The following is a 22,995-nucleotide window of genomic DNA, read 5'->3' on the forward strand; positions in this document are numbered from 1 at the left end:
TCAACAAAAATGGAAATTAATTCTAACACTGGACAGGTGGGACTTCAGTGAGTTAAGTCTTCTGTACAGGAAAAGGTGGCATCTATTCACCATTCCTTCCTTTCTAACACACCTTTCATGTCTTTGAATCTATTGCCCCATATTTCTTCCTCACGGAATCGTATTTGTTTTGCAATAACTATGTTCTAGCAAGAATAATGGGAATTTTTAAATGGTGGAGAAATTCAACTGTAATTGCATTACCCTTACAGGTGTTTTTCCTTCCAATGCAGGCACCCTGTGCATACTTCTACAGAGTTTAATTACAGGAAGTATTTTAAATCCTGCTTTCTTTAAATATGAAAACACTACATGAATTTTTTTTCCAGGACACTAGCCTCTCGGGGTATTTTAAAACAGAAACACCATGCTTCACCAAATGACACATTAGTTATAAAATTACCAGGTAACTGTTTACAAATGTAAAGATAATGCATGAGGGATCATTCCACAATGTCTTTTTCTTCCTTTGAATTGTTTCCTAGTGACTCTGTTAAAGAGTGGAATACGCCTAGTGCTCCAAGTAATATATTTATCTTATAGTATGTTTGTTTTCCCTAAGTTTTGTAACAACTTCCCAAACTGTGAGCTTGCCAGTTGCACTATGACCCCTCTGGAAAGGAGTTCTATGTGGGGATAGTGTGAGCCTTAGTATGAGCCTCAGTGGTCTCCCTCTCCCTTCCCTGCAGTCTGGGAACAGAGAGGTGCTGCGGAGCCCAAGGGTCCCTCTCTCCTCTCTGCAGTCTGAGGAGTGAGGCAACCCCACCATTGCCCACCGCACTGTGGGTCTGTAGATGACCCACAGTTGCTTTCTTCAGTGAGGAAGCTGCCGTATGTTCCTGAGAAGTTTGTTTATCCTGAGTGTTATGTTTATTTAATGCTTTGTCTATACACATTGAGACGATTGAATGAACTTTGTCCTTTATTGATGTGGTGATCACATTAATTAATTTGGAGGATATTAAATCTGCTACATATTTATTGGGTTAAATCCTTTGGGTCATAGTGAATAACTCTTTTTACATGTTACAGATTTAGTTTGCTAATATTTTGTCATTAGGGAGTGTTGTGTTCATAAGCAATATTAATTTGTTTTATTTTCCCATGACAAAGAAAACATATGAGAGCATTGCTTGCTCCCTGGTTGGGACACTAGCTCCCTGGTTTGGATACTAGCTTCTTCATTTGAATGCTAGCTTCCTGGTTTGTATATTTGGGTACTGTATAAACGGACCACTCCAAGGTACAGTAAAAAAGGGGAAGGCTTTTATTGTAAATAAGAGAGGGGGGGCATTTGGAAGAGACCAGAATAGACAGGCAGAAGACAGGATGTCACCAGGGCTATCTGAAAGAGAGGGCAGAAAAGCAGGGGATAGAGAAAGCAGAAAGCACAGAAGCAGGGGAGAGAGGGGGAGAAGAAGAGACGGGGGGGGGGAGGAATGGAGAGAAATAGGGAGAGAGAGGGGGAGAGGAAGGATGGAGAGACAGACAGACAGACAGACAGACAGACAGACAGACAGACACACACACACACACACACACACACACACACACACACACACACACACACAGACACCGGCAGAGCACAGTAAGAACAGCAAGATTACAAGGAGAATGCGGAGCTGTGAGGAGGGAAACCCATGAGGAAGAGGTAAGCAGAGTTAGCATGTTCGCACAGACTTTGAAACACGTAACAGCTACTTCTGATACTGAGGGAGCCTGGAGGCCAGTGTGTGCTTTGATATGTGGACAGGTGCCACAGATATCCATATGTCCCTTCTACCACAGGTAAGGGAAATGACTCTTTTTGGCAGATGTGAAGTTCCCCAGGAGTGCTTTTATCTAACCCAGGAAAACTTCCTATAGTCCAGATTAAGCTCCTTTCTGGATATTTGGACTGCCTTTTGGGGTTGGGGAACTGGACTTTCCTTTGTTCCTGACCGACACTAGCTTCCTGAGTGGCACGCTGACTTCCTGGGTGGGACATTAACTTCCTGAGTGGAATGCTAACTTCCTATCTTCCTGGGTGGGATGCTAACTTCCTGAGTGGGATGCTAACTTCCTGGGTGGAATGCTGACTTCCTGGGTAGGATGCTAACTTCCTGAGTGGGATGCTAACTTCCTGGGTGGGATGCTAACTTCCTGAATGGGTTGCTAACTTCCTGGGTGGAATGCTAACTTCCAGGGTGGGATGCTGACTTCCTGGGTAGGAAGCTAACTTCCTGAATGGGATGCTAACTTCCTGGGTGGAATGCTAACTTCCAGGGTGGGATGCTGACTTCCTGGGTAGGAAGCTAACTTCCTGGGTGGAATGCTGACTTCCTAGGTAGGATGCTAACTTCCTGAGTGGGATGCTAACTTCCTGGGTGGGATGCTAACTTCCTGAATGGGTTGCTAACTTCCTGGGTGGAATGCTAACTTCCAGGGTGGGATGCTGACTTCCTGGGTAGGAAGCTAACTTCCTGGGTGGGATGTGCTCTTCCTTCCTTCCTTCCATTTTTCATTTCAAAAGAGTCTATGCTACTGTTGTCACAAGCATCAAATCTACATATCCTATACATCAACAAAACATTATTTTAATCATTGCTTTATTGATTTTTATGTGAAATTATATCATGATATACATAAACATCTTTTTCTTAGCCCAAATATTGACGTTTTGAAGCCCTCATTTATTTTACCGTGCTCTCTCTCTCTCTCTCTCTCTCTCTCTCTCTCTCTCTCTCTCTCTCTCTCTGTGTGTGTGTGTGTGTGTGTGTGTGTGTGTGTGTGTGTGTGCAGGTGCCCACAAAGTCAGAAGAGGGTGTTAAATCTCTTGATGTGATCTCCACACACACATCACCAAGATGGTGTGACCTCCCTGAAGCCTATGCTGTGTTCTCAGTCATGGCCACAGCTCAGCCATTTCCCTGGTAACAGACTGTGCTGGTGTTGACATCAGGGCCACTTCAAATCCAGTGCAGTCTGTGCAAAGCCTGGACCCAGCCTCCCCTTCCTTGGTGCAGCCTCAATGCCAACAAAGGAAAAGAGCTGTGTGAAGAGCCCCAGGCCACAAGTGTGGATGTTTAGTTTATTTGTTTTCACTATATAGCACAAGCTGTTCTAAGATTTGTTATATCAATCAGGCTGGTCTTGACCTCACAGAGATCTACCTGCCTGTGTTTCCTATGTGCTTGGATTGAAGGCTTTGCCACTGTGCCAGGCCTTCAAGCTGGCGTTTGTTTTTGTGACAGGCTCACTCTGCAGCCTGACCTGGCCTTCAGCCTGTGGCAAGCCTCTCGCTGTACCATCTCAAGTGCGGGTTGAGGTGATCTTAAATGAGCCATGCCCAGCCCACATTTTAAATTTCTTATTAACATTTCAACTAACCTTTTCAACTACTAGTAAGGCTAGACATCTTGTTATATGAATTTTCTCCCAAGTGAGTTTTCTATTCTTTTCTCATCTATAGACTTTGGTATGTATCTCATCCCTGTATGTTCTAGATATCAAAATATTATTTGCATATTTAGTATTTTAAACTTCATGGTTTTTATCTTTTTATAATTTTTTTCAGGAACTTTTTTTTGGTTTCCAGCATTAGAACATTTCTTTAGTGCTGAAGTCAGGGAAATTTTTCAGTTATTTACCACCAAAACCAGGTAAAGATAACTTCTCATTCCCCAAGTTCTTGTCTCTAACCCACCCTATACCTACATAGAGAAATTACATTTATCCAGTGCTAAGTGGGTTAAATCAGTCCCAACAAGAAGTAAACAGAAAGCAATATTCAATTCCCTAACAAAAATCCAAAATCTTAAATGTAGTGCAATTCTGTTACATTTGTTGTGGTATTGGCAGCTTTGGAAATGATACTATCAACAGGTTCTGATGGAATGTTCAGCAGATGAAGTTGTGTATGATTTAACATGGTTTCTAACGTATGAAAACATGCCCAGCCAAGTGCAGTGATGTCCATCTGCAATCCCAGCCCCGGGGAGGCTGAGGCAGGAGAATTGAGCATTGGAGGTCAGCCTGGGCTAACGGGAGAGACAGTGTCTAAATATGAGACAGAAGGCTAAGCTACCTCAGGAGTCTCTATGGAACGTGCTTCCTGTGCCTCTGCTATTTTCTTGTACCTCATTTATTCTTGAAACAGCTCTTTTAGTTCAGATTTTGTTCATAACAACTGCCCCATTAATACAACATGAAATTGGAACCTGGACAAGGGAACACATTCGGATGCAGACCCAGGGCGGTCCCATTCACAATCAAGATGGGTCTTCCCATAACAACAAACATGGTAAAGATGGCCCCCTACAGGCCTGTCTCCAGGTGATTTCAGATTCTGTCAAGCTGACCATCACCATGACTGACAGACAGAAAAGATCACCTTCACCACAGGAGCTACAGGGACCCACACACCTCAAGCAATCTTCTGAGGATTAACTGGTGGCCGTATGAGGTCTGGTGGCACCATGGTACCATGGTATCATGGCACCATGGAGTGGCTTGGTTCCAAACACACGTGTTCCCCCCACACCCCAACACTCCACAAAGTGATGCCTTGAATCAGACAACCCAGGAGGTTGCCAGAGTTAAAGTCTCATAAACTAAGAGGCTGCAGCTTCCACAAAAGTATGGCGATGAAGGCTGAAATGGAAATTTCCCAAGAGGAAAAGATGGCTTGGCAATCCAGATGAAGGCTGAGCAGCTGTGTGATGCAGTTAGATCATGAGAGTAAGGGCAAGAGAAGTAAGTAACTGGGCCATTCTTCTCTAATTCCAGGCTCTCCAGACAGGGTGGTACCCAATGCATGCTGGGAGGCAACCAAGTGATCAGTCAGTGTGCACTGGCACCTCTGTTCATACATAGAACACATCAAAATGCCAAAGGCTTGGGCACAAGAGGCTATCTTAGTCCTGCAGATCTAGAACCTATAACCTTAAAAGTCTTCCTTAAGTGTGACAAAGGTAGGCTGGGGCACCGTCGTTCACATTGTAATCCTAACACTTGGGCAGTGGGTGGGGCTGTGGCAAAATGAATACTGTGAGCTCTAGGCCAGCCTGGCATACAAGCAGAGATTCTATTAAACAATGAGGAAGGGAAGAAGGAAAGAATGGGAGTATGTAAGGAGGGGGAGAGAAAGGGAAAGAGAGTTCATGGATATCCCACAACAGGAACACCTGTGTTCATCCCTCTAAGTAGCAAACATTTGACCTTCCAGAACAAATCTGTTCTGTGAGTGGGCGTAACATACTAAAGTTGCCAAGACACAGCCTTCAAGATCCCTCTGAAGTCTGGGCAGACAGTTCTCAAAGCACATCAGGCCAGGCAGAGTGGACAGGAAGACATTCATGCTTGTCAGAGAGGAATGACAGTGTTCAGAGACACGGTTGTTCAGGAGCTAGTCCAAGGGCCTAGTGACTCACAACAGACACAGAGAATGAATCACACCTCATCACACACTGGCTACATGAAAAACAGCAGTAGCATGAAACTCAAAGTCTGCCTTTCTTAACGACGGGTCAGGGGTAGCTGTCCCAAGTGAATCGGGTCATTAACATGAGAGACACTTTTTAAATATTACAGTCTCTTGGTCGTCTAGCACAAATACCTCCCTTACTAGGAACAATCGTACCTGAAACCAGGAACTGCTCTGCAGCTGTGCAGCCGGGCCCAAAGCCCGTATGTCCTGTGCAGTGAGGCAGAATGAGCTCCCCAGTCTCCCAGGCAGGGTGTGCTGGGAAACTTTCTCCACTTCCCATGCAGCTCTCAAAGAGGAGACTGTGCAAAGATGGAGTCAGGAACTAAGCTTTAAGGTTTTGTGGAGAGGGTGGGGAAACACCAGAACACCACTGTGCACACATGCATGTAGGAATACCAGGACACTGGTTTGCAGGACACATGTAGGAACACCAGGACACTGGTGTGCAGGAACACATGTAGGGACATCAGGACACTGGTGTGCATGCATGCCCATGGTAACACCAGAACATGAGTGTGCATGCATACACATGGGGGCCTGTGTGCTAAGTCTGCTGTAACCTGCCAGGTATGGTTTAAAATTCAAGATGCTCTGAAACAAAGGGTGGGCAGGAATTGAAAATCCATCTACAGGACAAAAAATCCATTGCAGTCCCAGCCATGAAGGGAGACTAAACCTGTTGACCACTCTCGTTCCATCTGTCTCATAAAATTTTCAATAGCCACAAAGACGATGGGAATAAAATTGAATAATAGCTAATGAAAAGCTGTAGGGAGAAACAAATGTTTTACAATTTTAAGATATGCTGAGCACTGCTTTAGAGTTGAGAATCTAAAATAAACCTTCCTGGGGCACATAAGACAGGAGCATTGTGACAAGACATCACCTAGGAAACCCAGCTTCTAACGGGCAGGACAAATACTGAGAAGGAGAACTTCAGAAAGTATTACCCCAAGACAAAATGAATCATCAAAGTCGTTAATTCTGGAACTAAAGTTAGAACTGGATTCTGTTAGAACAAAAGACCAACAAGCACTATGCACAGGACCTAGTGCTGAGAAGACAATCTGATGTTGGTTGTTGGTTTAGATGACAGTCACATGGCTCAGCAAGTATGCATTTGCCTGAGAGCCTGAATTATATTCCCAGAATCCATGGAAAAGTGGGAAGAGAGAAGCAACTCTATAAAGCTTTTGTCCACATGAAGGCCATGATGACACCTGTGTGGCTGCTGTCTGACCTCCATGAGAAGGTGTTACAAGAGGTTCTTGCCCCGCTGGCCCTGCAGCCCTTGAGTCCCAAATAAACACATGGATGCTACATTAGTTATGAAACTGTTGGCCAGTGGCTTGGGCTTTTTATTGGCCAGCTCTTTCTTAATTAATAACCCATTTCTATTAATCTAAGTATTTCCACGTGGTCTTAGCTTCCTGGAGAACATATCATTCTCTTCCCTGGTTCACAATGAGACTCCTCTCTGCCTACACTTCCCAGAATTCTCCTCCTCTGGTAGCCCCTATCCTTCCTGCCTGGGCACTACTAGACACACAGTGTTTTATTCATCAACCAATAAGAGAAACATATACACAGAAGGACGACCTCATCAAGAAGGCCATGATGACACCTGTGTAGCTATTGTCTGACCTCCATATGAAGACCACAACACCTGTGTGCCTACACTCACACAGTATATGTGCACACACACACACACACACACACACACACACACACACACACACACACACACAAATACACACATACAAACACAGGCACATACACAAGTACACACACACACTGCTCTCAATTTACATTGCTTTTTCATGAATGAGTTTTTGAATGTTTTTATTAATTCTTAGAGAATTTTATGTAATGTATTTTGATGTACTCAACCCCCTCCCCCCCCAAACCCATTCCCAATTCACCCTCCATTCCCTGTCCACCAATTTTGTGTACTGTAAGAGAAAATATCAAGTCCAATTTGTGTTGTTCATAAACTCTAAGGTATGGGTTCATCCACTGGAGTGTCGTCAACCTACCAGGGGCTCACACCCTTAAAGAAAAATGGGCTCACCCTCTCTCCGAAGCTGTCAATTGGCATAGCTCCTTAGCTATGGTAGAACTCCATGTCCCTCCCCAGCCCGTGCTGAGAGCTTTATCTGCTTTGAGACTCTATAAGACTCGTGTGTGCTGTCACAACCAACCTTTCTCTTTTTTAAATTTCTAAGTGCCTTCCCTTCCCCAGATTCTCCTGTTCTTGTTCTGGTACAGAGAAGGCCGCCCTGTTCTGCACACACAGCTGCCCAGGAAAATGCTCAGCTCATCTATACTTAATGTGGCTTTCCTGCTGATCCATCAGGGTCTATATCTCCCTACCATATCCAATAAGCATGATGGATTATATTCAATTTTGCTAATGTCGACCTATAACTAATTACAGCAGCCTTTCAAATCAGGCGGGAGTTATAGCCTTGTCAAGGTGCCCTTTTATAAACAGCCTTTCCTACAGATTTACATACCAAGGAAGGTGGACTCAGTTGTAAATAGGGGGAAGGATGACTAAGCCACAGCATTAGGGGCTATGAGCCCTAACTGCTGAGAGAGAGGACTGTGGATCTGTGAAGAAAATGAAAAGGAAAGAATACTTCCACATCCCAGTTACTCCTGTTACGTCAACCGCAGGGAAACTGTAGCAGAGTAAGAAGACTTACATTAACACATAAAAGCTACTGTTCCAGCATCCCATGGGTCATAGCCCTGGACAAGGTACCCTCTGTTGATGGCAGGACCCTCCTCATTCAATGAGGAAGAGCAAGGATGAAATTTCAAAGGGATATAAAAAATACTAAGTGTTAGAACACCATGAAATGGAGTTCACTCAGACCTCCACAGGGACATGGGCAGTCTGTGCTGTGCTATTCCAACATGGGCTTTGAGGAGACAGGCCAGAGGGGGATGGTCTAAGGTGACCCTCACTCTGACCTCTACTGGGCTAGATACAAAATTAACTCCCTGTACCAGCACCAGGTCTAGGGCAAATGAATGTTGTTCATGACACCTGTCCTGGTTTCATTTCTGTTGCTGTGATAGAACACCCTGACAAAAGCAACTGGGGGGAGAAAGGGTTTATTTGTAAGAAAATAATTTGGTTACGGGGTCCTTTACCAAATGGAAGTTAAGGCTGGGACTTGATTGCATCCACAGTCCAGAGTAGAGAGAATAAAAAACATGGACCCTTTTTTGTCCACTGCTCTCAGCCAGCTTTCTCTGTTCTTACACTGCCTGGGACCTCCACACACACCCTGCCTGGGGAATGGTGCCACCCACAGTGGGCTGTGTCTTCCCACATCAATCAACCGTCAAAACAATCCCCCAGAGAAGGCACACAGGCCAAAGTGATGTAAATAATCTCTCATTAAGACTCTTCCAAGGCGCTTCTAGGTTGTGTCAGGTTGATGGTTAAGAAAATGGGGGTAGCTTTCTTCCATTGAATTGTAAAGAAAGACATTACATTAGACAGTAAGAGCAGGTCACTGAGCCCAGAACGCATCTGACACTGTCAGCTACATGCCTAATAAATGGTGGCTGTTTAAAGGGGTGTGATTACTCCTACCCCGGTATGGATGACGAGGATAACAAAGCAGCACACAGAGTGAGGACTTGAGAATGACCTGGTGCTGTACAGTCTGCCTCTCCCCAGGAGACTTCTTCTCTTTGGGAGACGTGAGCTGATTCAAAACTGAAGGGGTGCTGTAGCTCACGGACATGGGAGAGAAGAGATGGTGTAGCCAACAGGTCAGTTGAAAGACATTCCAAGAAGGGGCATAGAAGATTAGGGATTCTATCGTCCAGCCAAATGAGAAAATGTCTAAACGACCTGAGGTGACACCAGATGCTGGTCTGCCGTCAGGAGCCAGGAGGAAGACAGAGGAGCCACGTGAGGAGACTGTTGAAGATGTCAGCCTGGGGACTTGGACTCAGCAGATGGAGCAGAGCCCAAGAATATGGATTCTCAGCAAGCCATCTGGGTGATGGTGAGGCACGGCTAGTGCCTCCCACCAGAAAGAAGTCCTCCAAAAACAAACCCAGAAATGCCACAAGACCCATCAATTCTGCCCCTGGGGCTACTGCCCAGGAAGGAAGTGAAGCCTCTGTGAAGAGACGTCCGCACACCTGTGTTCACTGCAGTTCACTCTCAATGTCCACTTAACTAATCAATTCAGGTACCCACCAATGGAGGGTTAGATAGCATACAACCTTCTAAAAGTCGGGATTTTTGTCACTGAAAAGTGAATGAACATGAAGGGCGTTAGGGAAAGAAATGAGCAGGACACAGAAGGACAAACAGTGCAAGGGGTCAACATGCAATCAAAACATTTTAACTTGAGCAGAGAGGAGAAAATTACACGGGCTCTGGAGGAGGGCATCAAGAGGTACCGGCCAATGGCTACAATGCTTCAGTTAGGTATGTATACCAAATTTTAGAAAGCTATTGGACACCATGGTGAACACAATCAATAATAATGCATTATACAGCTAAAACACTTTTTGTACACACTATATAAAAAGTGGGGGCAAGGGAAACAGCTTAGTATTGTACTCTGCTCACATATGTGAGGGCCTGACTTTGGACACCCAAAACCCATGTTTAAAAAAAAAATAGGCAGGGTGTCATGCATCTGTAATCCCAGCCTGCCAGACAGGAGGTGACAAGTCACACGGTGAATTCCAGAAAGTAAGAGACCCTGCCTCAGGATCCGATAGATGAGTTCCCCAAGGACCAGCAGCAGAGGCTATGCTCTGACCCCTCTCACACCTGAAGCCACATGGGCACCCCCACATAAGACACATCTACACACAGAAAAAAAAAAAACTGAATAGATCAAGTGGCAGATGCATTCCCTCACCCGATTTAATCATTCCACAATCTATGAATATCGAAACATCCCACGGTACATCATAAGTGTACACAGCAGTCTGCCAACCAAAGTGAACATGAGCTTTGAAAAGATACACTTTTACAAATGAGAACGCAGGGTGAAGCTACAACACACTGTTGTTGTCTGGCCTTTGGCATTGGCTCTAACGTAAATCACTCCTGAAAGTGGAGCTGCCCATCCAGACCTACAGTTCCAGCAGGAATGGAGTGTGACTGGTTGTCATCGGGCCCATGCCAGTACCTCACATGTGCAGACACTCACATGTGCAGACACTCACATGTACAGGCACTCACATGTATACACACTCACATGTGCAGACACTCACATGTGCAGACACTCACATGTGCACACACTCACATGTGCAGACACTCACATGTGCACACACTCACATGTGCACACACTCACATGTGCAGACACTCACATGTGCACACACTCATATGTGCAGACACTCACATGTGCAGACAATCACATGTGCAGACACTCACATGTGCACACACTCACATGTGCACACACTCACATGTGCACACACTCACATGTACAGGCACTCACATATATACACACTCACATGTGCACACACTCACATGTGCACACACTCACATGTGCAGACACTCACATGTGCAGACAATCACATGTGCAGACACTCACATGTACACACACTCACATGTGCAGACAATCACATGTGCAGACACTCACATGTGCAGACACTCACATGTGCAGACACTCACATATGCAGACACTCACATGTGCACACACTCACATGTGCAGACACTCACATGTACAGGCACTCACATGTATACACACTCACATGTGCAGACACTCACATGTGCAGACACTCACATATGCAGACACTCACATATGCAGACACTCACATGTGCACACACTCACATGTGCAGACACTCACATGTACACACACTCACATGTGCAGACACTCACATGTGCACACACTCACATGTACAGGCACTCACATGTATACACACTCACATGTGCACACACTCACATGTGCAGACACTCACATATGCAGACACTCACATGTGCACACACTCACATGTGCAGACACTCACATGTACACACACTCACATGTGCAGACAATCACATGTGCAGACACTCACATATGCAGACACTCACATATGCAGACACTCACATGTGCACACACTCACATGTGCAGACACTCACATGTACAGGCACTCACATGTATACACACTCACATGTGCAGACACTCACATGTGCAGACAATCACATGTGCAGACACTCACATGTGCACACACTCATATGTGCAGACACTCACATGTGCAGACAATCACATGTGCAGACACTCACATGTGCACACACTCACATGTGCACACACTCACATGTGCACACACTCACATGTACAGGCACTCACATATATACACACTCACATGTGCACACACTCACATGTGCACACACTCACATGTGCAGACACTCACATGTGCAGACAATCACATGTGCAGACACTCACATGTACACACACTCACATGTGCACACACTCACATGTGCAGACACTCACATGTGCAGACAATCACATGTGCAGACACTCACATATGCAGACACTCACATGTGCACACACTCACATGTGCAGACACTCACATGTACAGGCACTCACATGTATACACACTCACATGTGCACACACTCACATGTACACACACTCACATGTGCAGACAATCACATGTGCAGACAATCACATGTGCAGACACTCACATGTGCAGACACTCACATGTGCAGACACTCACATGTGCAGACACTCACATGTACAGGCACTCACATGTATACACACTCACATGTGCAGACACTCACATGTGCACACACTCACATGTGCACACACTCACATGTGCAGACACTCACATGTACAGGCACTCACATGTATACACACTCACATGTGCAGACACTCACATGTGCAGACAATCACATGTGCAGACACTCACATGTACACACACTCACATGTACACACACACACATGTGCAGACAATCACATGTGCAGACACTCACATGTGCAGACACTCACATGTACATACACTAACAGGTACAGACACTCACATGTACAGACACTAACAGGTACAGACACTAACAGGTACAGACACTAACAGGTACAGACACTAACAGGTACAGACACTCACATGTAAATATAGTAACATGTGTAGACACTCACATGTGCAGACACTCACATGTGCAGACACTCACATGTACATACAGTAACATGTGTAGGCACTCAGCTACACACACACACACACACACACACACACACACACACACACACACCCCTGAAAGCTCAGGTTCCGTGGGAACTAATAGGCTCATGATCGTGCTAGTCACAGGAACCAAGCCGCCGCTGTTATCTGCCTGCTGCTAGCAGAGTGGGGAGTGACCTTGCTGGACTCGCTCTGGCAGGACCCTCTCAGACCTGCCTCACAACCCACCAACCTGAGGAAACCATGTCCTCTAGACCTCCCTGAGCCCTGAACTCACAGCTGCTGCTCCCAGGCTCGTCAATCGATAACCACTTAACAGACCTGGAGTGGCAGGGGTGTGTGTGTGGGGGGGGGACATACCTTTTCCCAGAAACACAAAACACATTTACGACCTCATCTGTTCTAGAAACTCCTCTTTACAAATGTTTATTGGACTGAGACGCAGAGGTTCTGAGAAATATTTAAACTGGAAGTATGTGCCGTGTCCCTCTCTCCTCCCAGTGTCGCCATGCTGCTTGGTTTTTCTGTGCAAACTGATTGTTTTCATCTACAAACCCAGCTCGAAGAATCCGGCTTTGTAAAAATCAACACACATTTCCCTTACTGCATGGCACCCCTGGTCTCCATTTTCTCTTAATCCCCCCAGCCTTTTCTGAGTCATCACAGTCCAAGCCATCAACCTCCACTACAGGCTGACACTTAAGATCAGCATCTGCTCTACTCTCCTGGGTTTATCTCTGGACCACTGGGGAGAGGACCGCTCTGCTCTGCAACAGTGCACACCTCCACACTAGCCCTAGCATCCCAAGTCCCCCGCCTGCACCTCACGCATGTGACAGCAGCCTTCTCAATCCCTGAAGCTCGCTCAGTCCATCCCATCTGAATGACCCCCACATGACCCCCACATGTACCCTCACAATTGTAACAGTTACTAATGTGAACACTACTCTCAAATCCCTTATTCCGATAAACATGTAAACACAAGGTGACAGGGAAAAGAGTCAAGGTATTTGCAACAAGTCTGCGGGGACAGAGGATCAGTTCTCAACATGGAGAGCATGCCTGTATGTATGCCTTTGGGCCTGTGTGTCACTCCCAATATGTGTGTACAGTCATACACGCCATTACCCATTCCAGTGGCACAATGCGTCAGCACTCAGTACTTGCGAGACACCCATGTAGTCCACAAATGAACACTGAGATCTTTGTCTCCAAATCTTCCAGATACATGAGGTTACACATGGAGAAACTTCTTCTTAAAGGAAGGTTTGGACTTTAATTGCTAAAAGGCCTCCAACACCAATGGTCAGAGCTCCCTTCTGTCCTAGCCAATGCCCAGAAACACATGGTAAGCAGCCTACAAACTTTAGTGTCACTTATAGACTCTCTCTTTACATGGGAAGGCACATCTGACACAAATTGCAGAAAAGCTAGCATCTCAGCACCATTTGCAGTGGTTTTCCATAGAGAATTCCCTCTTCTGGATCCTGTATCCAGTGGCTGGCAAGGGCTGGATAATTCTAAAGAAACCAGAATTATCCAGTTGGGTCCCTAGACTACAGAGGATACAAGGCTAAACAAGTCACCATGGAAACCTTAAGGCGGTCTAACTAGCTTTGTTCTGACAAAGTCCCCAACCTCTTCTTGTCTAGAATGTCACTGTCAGACAACATACACAGAACCCTGCCTTTAGAAGGGTTTTTGTGAAACCTGAAGGATAGATGAGACATGAAAACAAATATACAAGAGCACAGAAAGGATAAAATAAAGTAATTAAAAGGGTTACAGTAATTAATGTAATAAAATAGCTGGCATGCCCTGCAAAGAAACCAAGACCCATGGATGAAAGGTAGGGGCCAATCAAACCCAAGTGAAGACATCCCCAACTGGGAAGCATTTTAATTAAAAGAGAGAGTTGATTTCCCTGGGCTTATCTATCTTTACTACTGTGCGATCTTGACTCAGTCATCAATCTGTTGGTATTTAAGTGCCTGCTGTCTTTGAGAACTAAGCACCATGGTCTCGAAGAACAACAGTCCCTTTCTTTTCTGCCCTAGCCATTTGCAATCCACCACAGCCCTCCATACCATACAAAAAACATCTCTGGGCCACTGCTGTTTGAGATGGGTCATTGCTCATCAAATTAAACCCATTACCAATGAGCCTTGCTCTGTCTCCTCATCCTCTTCCTCTGCTAAATGTATTCCCTTAAAATACAAATACATGACACCTGCTTCAAGTGAATAGGGTGGAATCAAAATGGGAAGGTATCTGATACCCTCCTCTGGCCTCCACAAGCATGCACAAGGACACACACACACACACACACACACACACACACACACACACACACACACACCACACACCACACACACATGCACACATCACACACACACACATCAAACACACACACACACACACACAAGCACACATCAAACACACACACACACCACACACACACATGGACATATCACACACACACATGCACACATCACACACACATGCACACATCACACACACACACACACACACTTGCACACATCACACACACACACACATCAAACACACACACACATACACACACACACACAAGCACACATCAAACACACACACACACCACACACACATGGACACATCACACACACACATGCACACATCACACACACACACACACGCACGCACGCACACGCACACGCACACACACATCAAACACACACACACACACACACACCCACACGCACACATCACACACACACACACACACATACTCACACGACTAAGCATTCCTAAGCAGCACTGGGCCACTCCTTCAAGCATACAGAGACTCTCTACATACAAGTGCCAATAGTCATGCAGTTAGGTAGCATACATCCATTAGTTCAATTTCTCCAAGGACGTTCAGGTCAGAAGAGACTTTGCCATGAAGTGAGTTTTTAAAACTCATATTCCTCAGGTTTTTATTCTAGCATCATAAATTACAGAGCGTGTGCCTGTAGTGTAAGAAAGACTAGAGCTATAATACAGGGGTGTGTTAACGTTCTGTAGGGGCTGAGAAGAAAAATGGACGACACCTGGCTGGGAGGAACCAGCTTAGAGATCACAAGGGAAGACATATGTGAGCTAAGCCAGAAAGGACTGTGACGACCTCGAGAAACAGATGTGGGAGTTAAGAAGACCTTCATGTCAAGGGAGGGATAAACATGAGTAATGAACACGAAGGAAAAGCCATGCTGTGTCAGGCACTGCCTTGTTGCTTTCCCTTCTTCTCTCACTTCCCCTCAGTCCCACACGGTATCACCACACCGCAATACCCCAGGTGAGCGACAGAATGAGTTACACACAACAGCTCAAGGCCCTGGCACAGGTGAGAGGTTCAGACCGGGACAGCCTAGTGATGGGACTGATAGAAAACCAACAGAGCTCTAGTTTTGATCTATTTAGCAGGCAATGCTTTTTAACTAATAACTGTGAGCGGCAAGCTATAAGAAAACTAGCATAAGCCGTTGCAAACTTTTATACTTTTCTTGATGGGCAAACAGATGGCATGCATCAAGTCTTTAAAGAGGCAGCTTAACGCCATAGGAGCACAAAGCTCCAAAGATTTTCCCTGAGGAATTATTGAAGTCTTCTGGTAACCATAGATGAATAAGCTCATGAATTCTTTTGCTCAAAACAATGAAGAACCTACACAGATTGATTTTAAATCAGCTTGAATACATCGGTTAAGCCCCCAGTGGAGAAAGGCATTGTGGGTCAAATCGCATACTCAGAGGCTGTGTCCAGCAGCCATGCAGCTCTCCCTTGGGACATTTGCCAGCTCCAGGACTAAGGTCCGAGCCTTGCTTCTGACAGCTTCTTGGATTTAAGGAAGCACAGACAAATGTCTAGAGGTGACAGAAGGCAGGGCCCTGGTAGCTCTGCCTTTAGCTGCAACTACACCGGCTTTCAGCTAGACTAAAGGGAACTAGAAAACACCTTGCCATAGGGCTCTCTGGCTGTTGTTTATGTGAGGCTGTTGTGGTGTGTGTGCGCGAGCGTGCACACACACACACACACACAAAATGGATAGTCTATGAAGAAACACAATGCCTGACTCTAAAATATTTCTATAATGTTCACAAATGGCATCTAGTACATAATTAAACATCACACAATAAAAAGAAACTATATGAGCAATAAAAGTCACCGAGAAGCAGAGACCCTAAGAGGAGACCCACAGAGACACCAGACTGCAAGGTATTTAAAGAAGACATTAAAATAATTACAATCAGTGTACTTGACAAGATAAAAGGCAGGATCAAGAATATCAAGAGAAAATTTAAAGTATAAAATAGGCCAAGTGGCAATCCTAGCTCTGAAAAACTGAGAACTGCTATGGTTTGGATGTTGGATGTCCCAGAAGCACTGTGTTAAGGTTCTGTCACCAGATAGCTCTGGGGGAGGGGCTTAAGGAGGAGGAGGATCCCAGTGGGCCGTCCTTAGGCCATCATGGGATGTAGTCATCTTGAAGGTGACTATGAGGTCTCTCTTTCCCTCTCACTCTTCCTTCCGTAAGATATGTTCACTCTGGGCCATTGTCCTTACCAGAGGCCCAAGCCAATGGGGCCACACAACTCAGACTTAGGTCTCTAGAACTGTAAGCCAAACCAACCCTCTCTTTAGCAGCCTATTCATCTGTGTCCACTGCAGTAACAGAAATGGTCTCGTTCAATAACCAAAGCCAGAATGTACAGGAAGTTTTAAAAGTAATGGAGCAGAACGAAAGAGTAAATTGGGAAAGCAGGAGAAAAGTCAAAAGGTTAAAAATAAAATAAAATAAAGTCCAGAATCAAGTATGGACAAGTAAAAGGTTGGAAAATACAAAGAGAGGGTGTAAAAAATAAGAAGATGGAGAGTGGAGGGTTAATCTGTCCTTGATGTTGAGGAGAAGGGAAGGGGTGAGGCTGACGGGGGGAGGGGTCTCACTATATAGCCTAGGCTACACTGTCTCCAACTCACTGTCTTTCTGCTCCAGCCTCCTGAGTAGCTGAGATTGGAGATCTTCACCACAAAGTCATACTTATTTTGGTTTTTTGTTTTGATTGATGTTTTGTTTTTTTTTTTTTTTTGCAAGGTTTTACTGTGTATCCAAGCTTGCCTTGAACTCACTATCCCCTGCCTTAGGCCTGTACCATCACACCAGGCTGTAGCCAGCATCTTTAACCGCAGAAAGCTGACCCAGTGTGGTTTTCAGGCAGCAGTGATTTGCAGTGACAAGGTAACAAGGATCTAGGGACTAAAACATGGTCTTCCTGGCCTCCAGACCCTCCAGCAAGGCAGCATGAGAAAACACAGGCTGAGGAGCAGCAAGAGCCCACAGGCCAGCCTTATCACCTGGGGGAGCCCACAGGCAGCCTTATCACCTGGGGGAGCCCAAAGGACAGGTTATTGCCTCAGGGCAGCAGGCACCAGACAAGGACAGACTGCCTCTCCCCCTACTTACAAGACAGGGACAGCACCTGCTTTGCAGGGTGGGGTAGACCAAGTCCAAGGAGGCAGAGTGATAGGACCAGGTAGAAAGTCACCCTCCGCCCACATCTTTACCCCCCACAGGGCAAAGAACTTAGGGCCCTTAGAAAGTGAAGAGAAGCTGCCACCATCAGCATGCCTGGCTCTTGGTGACTATCAGCCTGGCAACCGCTGGTTGGGCTGCTCTATATTACTCAGCCAAGAAGGGAGGTGACACCTCTGGCCAGCACACCCAAACAGTGACCTTCCCCTTTCACCCCTCTGCACATCCAGGCTGCAAAAGCAACAAGCATCAAGGTTTCCTTAGGAGAGGGAGAGCCTCATCCCTCACCCCCCTCCCCACCCCCTGTGTAATCCAGGAAGGATGCCAGGTCAACACTCTGCCAAGGGCTCCCACACACCCTTTCCAAGCGTCTGCTCACCCAGGCTCCAGATCTTCTGTCCTCTGACCCACTGAACTAATGTGCAGACATATTCCCAAGCAGCCTCCAGAGAGGATGATCACCCACAGACGGAGAATGACGCAAATGGAGGCCATCTACATAAGCGAAGCAAGTTGAAACAAAAGGGGTCATTTTTCAGCTCAAACCACCAAGAGGGTGATATCCACAAGCCAGACCCAAGACCACAGGCACTAGCAATTCCATCCAGTTCTTTCCTGAGCCAGACCTGAGCTGGGTCCAATCTTGTCTCTTCAAGACTCGCTGCCACCACCACACACACAGAGCACTGCCATCTTGTCTCCTCCTCTTTGGTGGTCTCCACTGGTACACAGCCTGCTGCATAACTGAGACGTCACCAGGGAGAATTAATTAAACTCCATGTACTTTTTTAAATGGCAAACAAGTCAGTAGTTTCCTCATCTCCCTACACTCTCCCTGAGTAAGAATCTAGACCAGAGGGTGACTACAGTCTTAGGTCAGGAACGCTACAGCGTCAGCCAAAGGTGAGGTCTGAGCAGGTATGGAGTTTGAGCCACCAAACCATTAATCAGAACACTACCTCAAGGGACTTCACTTACCCAGTCTTGGGGAAAGTGGAGGGATGCCCCTCATGGCCTCCCAACCTCCTCCACCTGCCACTGGTCCAGCCCTTCCCTCCTGCTATGTTAGTGGTAGCTTTCCCCAAAAGGGAGGCCCTGGGGACCAATGGGGTCTGCCCCTCACTGGGTACCAGACCAACATCATAGCTGCTTCCTCCCCACCACCAAGCCCACTGTACCCAATATCCAGCTTCTCCCCCTATTTCACAAGCCATGCAGTGTCCACACACATGAGAAGTCAGTGTGGTGTGCTCCTTCTTCATCGGCCCTATCACCGGGAGGGATGGAGAAAGAGCAGGAGGGGCTCCAGTAGTCCTGTGAGCAGGTGACGAGATCATGGGTGGGACAGGTCCCCGTCCCACCCCACCCCAGCCCCGTGCCTGCCTTCTTACCCATGAGCTCAAAGGTCATATGTGTAACCTCCATTCATCATCTGCTAAATGTCCCGCCTCCATCCCTTTCCTCCCATGGCACTGTGGGTCAAAGGGCAGAGGCAAGGCCTCTTGTCTTTACAAAGGGCTGTGGGGGGTGGGGGACAGGGGTAAGGCCAATGCAGAACAGACTTAGAGCCCAGCAAATGTGAGATTGGAGCTGGCAGGGAACTCAGAGTGACAGGGACCAGGCTGCAGCTGTGACCACAGTGGCACCAGGAGGACCTGGGATCCAGCCCCCAGGTTCCTCGAATCACAATTGGTATGGAAGGCACACTTTCAGCAGTCACCCAAAACTTTAAAACTTAATCCAGGAACTCCTACTACTTATGATCATGAGGTGGTAAGACCGCCGGTTCCAAGCCCTTTGCCGGCACAAAGCCTGTAGATAACAGACACCTTTCCCATTACCAATCCATCCCACAAAACCAGAAGTCAGAGCCCATCACTGGGTACTCAAAACTAAAGACTTTCCAACCCAGCACACACAGAGCCTGAGGACAAACTCTCTGTCCTGTCAGCCTATAGGTTGTGGAGACACACTTTTATACATGTTTGTAGCTCTGCCAGATCCTAATGTGAACCCAAGGAAGCTGAAGACCTGTTCTGTTTAGCTGCAAAATTCCAGTACCACTGCTATAAATAGCACATGGCTTATTTTACTAACCTAAGTGGCTGTATGAGTGTGTGTGTGTGTGTGTGTGTGTTTATATGCGTGTGTGTATGTATATGTGTGTATGTATGATATATGTGTGTGTGTGTGTGTACATGGGTGTATGGTGTGTGTATTGTATATGTGTGTATATGTGTGTGGACATGTAGATATGGTGTGTATATGGCATATAGGTATGTGTGTACATGTGTTTATGGCATGTGTGTTTGTGTATGTGTGTGGGCATGTGTGTACAGTGTGTATGGTACACATATGTAAGTGTCTTGTGTATATATGTGGACATATGTGTACGGTGTGTGTATGGTATGTATTTGTGTGTATACATGGGAGTATGATGTATACATGTGTGTGTGAATGTACACAGGTGTGCACAGTACACAGAAGCTAGAAGAAGACATCTGGTGTCTTACTCTATCACTCTCCACCTTATTTTTAGAGACAGGGTCTCTCACTGAAACCAAAGCTCAGTTCCAGCTAGGCTGTCTGGCCAGCCATCTCCCAGCAATGGGGCTACAGACATGCAGGTATACCTTGTTTTTTTCTTTTTTACCTATGTACTAGGATTTGAACTCAGGTCCTCTTGCTTTCACACACACTCTACTCACTGAGCTCTCTTGGTCCCTCAAATGTTTATTGTAATAAAAATTTTATTTCCCATGTGTATATGAAATTCTCTTTTAGATTATAATAATTCATTTGAATTATCAGAGCCAATGACATAAAAGTTTTTGAAGATGCATTCACAGAGGAAAATACCTCCCAATGCACTCTGCAGCTCACATTGAAGAATGCCAACATCCCCTTCAGAGATGATTCTGAGCTTGCAGATGGCTTGTCCAGACTCATTTAATCTCCTTGCAAAACTCAGAAGCTACCCAGGAATTAGTCCTTGAAATGCTTGCACACACCTGTAATACCAGCACTGAGGAGGCTGAGGCAGGAGGATTACAAGTTTAAAGCCAGCTGGCTATATTACAGATACCAGGCTAACTACACAAGACCCTGTCTCAACAATAAATAGTATTTTACAACATAGCACTCCAACAAAGCAGAGGCTGTTCAGGATCTAGGGTGTGTGTGTGCAACAAGCTGTGTCCTCCACACTCTAACGGTGGCAGCATCAGGTAGCAAAACTAACCCCTCGACTGGAGAGAAACACGGCCGTCTTGGTTTCCCTACAGGAAGTGATGGGTGTCTCAGCAACTGCTGATGCTGAAGTGAAGGCACAGCGATGCCACCAACCAGGGCTTCCTACCACGGATGGGAGTAGATTCTTCCTTCCTTGGCTGCCCTTTTCCCCAGAGGGTGTGCCATGCCTCAGCTCAGCCTCCAGATGGCTGCCTCGATGCCCGCAGTTAATCCTCCTGACCCTCTGTGATCTGAGACAATATAATCCCAGTGCTGAACATGCTGGCTTATCAAGCAAGCCACCTTATCTTAATCCAAAATGGGGGAGACCTTCCCACCAACACCAGTGGCAAAGGAATCTGCGCCTCTCGAAGTGACTTGTCATCCTGCTTTTTAAAAGGAGACGTCTGCTCCTAACCAGCCCAGGGGCTCCTTCCTGCCACAGACACCCATTCCCAGAACAGTTGCAGAGCATTTACAAGACTAAGAACCCAAGGCAGCAGACCCCACAACCACGGCACTCCACCCCAGATGTACCTAAGTAGCCCAACAAGCAGTCACCTCCAAACTCACTGCACCATTCACCCAGAAAGCAGAATGAGAGAAATTGCATCGGTTACCACCAGTTAATAGCCCGTGAAACAGCCAGCATCGGGACAGATACAGACAAGGCCCCAGCCTCACAATATCCAACAGCTGAGTGCCAAAGGGAAGCCTCCCTGGTGCAGTGGCCATGCATGGCTGCTTCTGTCACCTCCCCTCCCTGAGCCAGCAGCTGCACTCCACACGGAGGAAGAGTGAGCCTTTGGTCTCTTCCGCACGCCCTCACAGACATGCAGGAGCTCTGGGCCTCCAAAGGACAGGAGCGGCAGGCAGGATACCCACAGCACATGCTCCCTCTGCTGTGGTCATCACTCATGCTGCCTCCCACCCACTCGGTGACTCTTGTGCTGACCGCCCGCATTTCATTCAGCTTTAAAGACATGACAACAAGGTCCAAGATTTGAGGGATGTACCTGACTCTCTCTCCCCTCCAGTGGTGGCGGAATCTCATCAGCAAAACCAATCTTCCCTGGATCACCCATAAAGGCACTAACCTCATCCACGTTCTCAAAAGCGTTGATGACGTCATACGGCAAACAGGACAGGAGGTCGATCACAAACCAAGTCTTCAGGTAGTTCATGCGGATAAGTTTGGGGTCAGAGATCACCTCCCCCGCTGGCCCGACAAAGGTGGTATGAAAATTCAGAACAATGTCCACTAAAAAGATGACATCCACGATGCTGTCCACCACCAGCCAGGCCACGTTATTCTGCCTGGTTTTAAAGGAGACGTTGTAAGGGACCAGGATGGCTGTGTAGAAGGTCAAGATCAAGATGATCCAATCCCACGTGGTCTTAAAGACACAGTAGTGCAAGATAATGTGAGGCGGGGTCTTTGGCGCCTCCTGCTTGTACTGGGGAAGAATGTCCGAGCCCAGCTGCAGGACCTGTCGGGGAAAACATGACCGAGAGACACAGAGTTAGGAGTTAACAGAACCAACTCACCAGTTGACCTGCCAATG

At 46.5% G+C, this 22,995-nt stretch overlaps 1 protein-coding gene across 2 annotated transcripts in view; it reads right to left on the bottom strand.

The window, feature by feature from the left end:
• The window catches only part of Kcnh1 (potassium voltage-gated channel subfamily H member 1), a 268,751-nt gene that overhangs the window by 163,958 nt on the left and 81,798 nt on the right, over positions 1 to 22,995 (bottom strand). Inside the window, exon 6 of one of the 2 annotated variants that reach the window (XM_035445712.1) lies at positions 22,528 to 22,920. In XM_035445712.1, coding sequence (XP_035301603.1) covers positions 22,528 to 22,920 — 393 coding nt within the window. Of the gene's footprint in view, positions 1 to 22,446; positions 22,921 to 22,995 lie in introns of both variants that reach the window. The other variant, XM_035445711.1, reaches the window with a different exon arrangement.

Source organism: Cricetulus griseus, chromosome 5 (genome assembly GCF_003668045.3).
Source record: "Cricetulus griseus strain 17A/GY chromosome 5, alternate assembly CriGri-PICRH-1.0, whole genome shotgun sequence".
In the NCBI taxonomy this organism is placed as follows: Eukaryota; Metazoa; Chordata; class Mammalia; order Rodentia; family Cricetidae; genus Cricetulus; species Cricetulus griseus.